This window comes from Pistacia vera, unplaced genomic scaffold, assembly GCF_008641045.1.
Source record: "Pistacia vera cultivar Batoury unplaced genomic scaffold, PisVer_v2 Contig336, whole genome shotgun sequence".
NCBI classification, from domain to species: Eukaryota; Viridiplantae; Streptophyta; class Magnoliopsida; order Sapindales; family Anacardiaceae; genus Pistacia; species Pistacia vera.
Genome location: NW_022196153.1, coordinates 405852 through 410011, shown reverse-complemented (window position 1 = coordinate 410011; position 4160 = coordinate 405852). Strand labels below are relative to the sequence as shown.

Below are 4160 nucleotides of genomic sequence, written 5' to 3'. Positions count from 1 at the left end.
TAATGTAGTGATCATTAATTGGTGAATGAGTAAAAGGTAGATTTTCGTGTAATAAAATATTACGCACACATGACAATCAAATCGTCTCAATTACTCAAATCTTATTCTAATTTATTATCGACTCCATTAGACCTTATAAAAACTGATCCACATTAAACACTTACTAGGGACAATATCCATTAAGGCTATTTGGGTTCATCGATCTTGTAATTTCATGGCAATTCAAGTAATATATCCAATAATTTGTACTATTTGGGTTAAGAATTTTTATACAACGCAAAAAGAAGAGTGATTTTGCAGAATTTTCATGCAAAGACGGTGTTAATCAATTGACCCCTATCACAATAAATCTATTGATGTCGTTAGTAAAAATGTATGTTGTGGTTGTTTCCTGAAGTTTCAGTAAAAGGGATGAACATTTTAAGAAGTCCAAACCCAGTCAGTCCATTGCCCATCCCAATAAGATTCTATTCCCACAATCGCAAATCATGCTGTCTTTACCCTAGTGGCTTCTCAGTGGGGCACCTCAAATAACTTGCAATAGACCTCAAATTTTAACACACGTGATTTCAAAAGACCAATTTCCTACTAATTAATAACTTGCAATAGACCTCAAATATATGTTATTAAGAAGAGAGAGAGTGAAAAAAAGAATTAATGTCTTTGGCATTTTTCTTTGGAAGATGTAAGAATATGGATATGCTTAATTTCATGGACAAAAATGAAAGCGGTCCCAAATTGTGCTATTATAGAGTCAACATTCCTCCTGCAAAGATCATGTTTAGAATTGGAATATATGATGATATGCATGCACGCACTGCACTTTCTGCCTATAAATAAGGTGGCAATGCTGCGAAATATTAGCAGATTGAACAAAGAGAAATAAGTAGGTAGTAGACTGAAGTATATGCAAGTCTTGCATGAAGAGATGGAGAGTGGATTTGAGCCAAGGATGACTTGCCGTCTTTCCAGTTTAAGTACTGAGTGTTCCGGGAAGTCATCCTTGGCCCTAGCTCGCTCTCTTTTCTCCCTTGTGAGACTCTGGACGTATAATTAACTTTGTATCTAGATTTTGTATAATAGCGAAGCTATGATCGATCAATCCAGAGAGCAAACGCAGGACTAAAGATGGTTCAGCAGTGCACAGAATATATATCACAGCATGAAGTAATGTTTTATTTTTCCTCCAAACTTCTCCTTAATCATTTTTCTTTTTTGAGTTTGTCTGTTATATATATATGTGTGTGTGTGTGTGTGTGTGTGTGCGCATTTTAATCTTGAAAGCATATATATAATGATGCTTCGTTATCGAGTAAGTATTAATAATATTGAGAGAAAACTCATAGAATATATATAAATTTAAACTTAAATAACAATATTATGATCAATTCAAGTAAGTCGTATACGTGCCTATTAATGCCCCTCTTTTAATCCGTGTATAAATATATTAATTAGCAATGATAAAAAAAGTTCATGTCCAATATTGTATATTATCTTTTAACTTCTAATTTTTCAATAATGTAAATCTCCCTTGTTCTTTTTGTGTAGTCTTGTTCCTTGGGTCTGTCCAAGGGCTTGATTTAGTTAGGATGTTCCCCTTGCTTTAACTGTAATTTTTTATTCTTTATATAATCACCTTTTAACCAAAAAAAAATCAATGTAACATAAAGATTTCTTAGATGGAAAAATAATGTATGTACATAATCTAGTAAAACTTATAAGAAATTCATATTCTTGATTATGTAAGGTAGCTAGAAGTGCTGCAAGATGTAAGCAATTAACAGTTCTGGTGGGAAGTTATCTTTGCTGAAGCTCGCTCTGTATATATAGTTTGATTTTGTTGTTAAAGTGTTGGGTGCAAGAGTATGCATGGCTCCTATTACTTAAGATGTGTAGAAAAGCGAAGTTAATTACTTAAGAACCCAGTAGAGTTCAGATTAGTAATAGATCTTAAATCCTACGCAATCATGGTAACTTTGCAGTTTGCACCACAATTGAACCAACAAGAATAGTCAACTAAATATATAGCTATACCCATTCATCAGCCGCTCAACAATAATGTTCTTTAGATATTATTATTATTACACAAAATTCGGCTTAATACACAGATTTTACTGCCCTGGCATGATTGCCAAAAAAATTACTTCTATTCAATTTCTTTAAGACCTGGAGTCAAACAAGATATACCGTATAAGGTAAACGACATTGATTTGGTTACAGTATTTGATTAATTTCTTAAATTACAGCAAATCATGCGGGCTCCAGTCTCAAAACATGCATGCAACACTAAGAAATAAGAATTCATTAAACTAACAGAAGAATATATTTCGTGAAATTGGAGAATTTTTATTTCCTTAACTCTAAAGAAATATATATATAAAACAAAGACGTCAGAATTTACCCAAAAAAAATAAAAATACCACTTCAGGAAGCTAACTCGTTGGAGGATGGCCATGGAGAGTGCCTGATAGACATCGGCAAAGCTTCATGCATCGGCGTTGTTTCTCTTTGACCAAGCATGGAATCACCAGGGTTCAAAATATTATTACTACTCTCTCCCACGAAACCAATATCTTCACTTCCAACCCCACTTAAAAAATCTTCATAACAATTACCCACATAATTTTCATTACAATTTTCTCCGCAAAGAACTAAATTCTCACTGTTACACCTCCATAAAACATCACTGTGACGGCAAAATCCACTTGGTGATGCAAAAACTTCTTGCTGACTCTCTAAATTAAGCTCTTTATTATCTCCATTGCTACCATAAACTTGAATCGCCTTCCCCTTCTCCTTCTCCTTCATTCCCAGCAACTTAATCTTCTCTCTCAAGTCCCGCAGCTTCGACTCCAAGCAATTACACAGGGCCACCAGTTCCTTCTCCTGCAACTTGTCCAACTTCGCTTTCCAATTTGCAAACAAATTCCCAATATCCTTCTTCTTCTTCTGGGGATTTTGCTTATTGGATTTTTGGAGTTTTCGTTTCTTGCTGCCAAGGAAACCTAAAAGATTTAGGTTACACTTGTGGTTCTTGAGTTTCTTCTTTGATCTCTCACTGAATTGAGCTAATTTGTACCTGATGATCGTTTCATGAACCAGAGATTTGTCTTCTGGCCACGTCGTGACCTCGCCGTCGGCCCCGAAGCACACCATGCAAACCATGACATCGCTCAGTGTCTGCAGTTGCTGCGCTTTGTTCTTCAACGTTGATCTTCTCTTGTTGAATTTTGTTGGCTTTGAGGGAACCATTGAATTTGATTAAATTGAATATGAATGAGAATGTAAGCGAGAAACACTGGTTTGCCAACGTTAACTTATAGGAAAAATATTTTTGGATTTTTCCTAATTGCATTGTGTTTTCTTTATTTTTTGCATTTATTCCTTCTGCGATTTTGATTTATTTTAGGAAAGTTACTGTTTTCACTTTTTTATTAAAAAAAATTCAAAATTCAAAACCCGCAGCGTTATTTTGAAAAAAAAAAAAAAAAATGAAAAGACATGTCATTGATTACAGCCCATAAAGGCTAGCTCAAGCCCAGACGTTTCTTTGAAAGCCCAATAATTTAAAGAAATTTTTCAGCCCACTAAAAAAGCCTAAAGATACAAGAAACAAGTCTGAAAAATGCTCGCAAACTTATTGCTGATTTAAGCATAAGAGAGACCATCTATACTTAATTTCTATAATTTTAAATACAAATTTAAAAAAAAAAAAAAATGGCTGGTCTAAAATTGTGAGGGGTCATTTTCTAGTGTGATTGGGGTCAAAAAATTAATAAATTAAATGTATGGAGGGTTTGACAAGTCTTAAATTTTCCCTCAATAATTGGCACTACTCTTGCCATGATATTTCCACAAGTCTTTAGTCAGTCAAGACAATTATCAAATTTTGAATGTGGAAAAGTAGCTTCAATAGTTTAGCTTTGTGTGATTAATTTTATTTTGAAACAACCAAATTATATAACTTAATAATAATTTGTAATTTTACTTATTATTATTGATTTAAGATTTGACTAAAACCACATTGATGGGGGTGGCATGGGTGGCTTCCTTAGTACATTGAAAAAATTATATAATTTTAAAACCCCAATATCTAAAGGCTTTACTATTTTACATTTTGGTACTTTTCTTGAATCGAAAATTTTTATGATTCTTAAATC

The 4160-nt window shown here is 33.4% G+C and overlaps 1 protein-coding gene across 1 annotated transcript; it reads right to left on the bottom strand.

The window, feature by feature from the left end:
• Window positions 1-2424: 2424 nt before the first annotated feature.
• LOC116137859 (agamous-like MADS-box protein AGL75) lies at window positions 2425-3252 on the bottom strand. The gene has a single exon (XM_031423555.1). It carries the CDS (start codon window positions 3250-3252, stop codon window positions 2425-2427), a length of 828 nt encoding a protein of 275 aa, XP_031279415.1.
• Window positions 3253-4160: the final 908 nt, after the last annotated feature.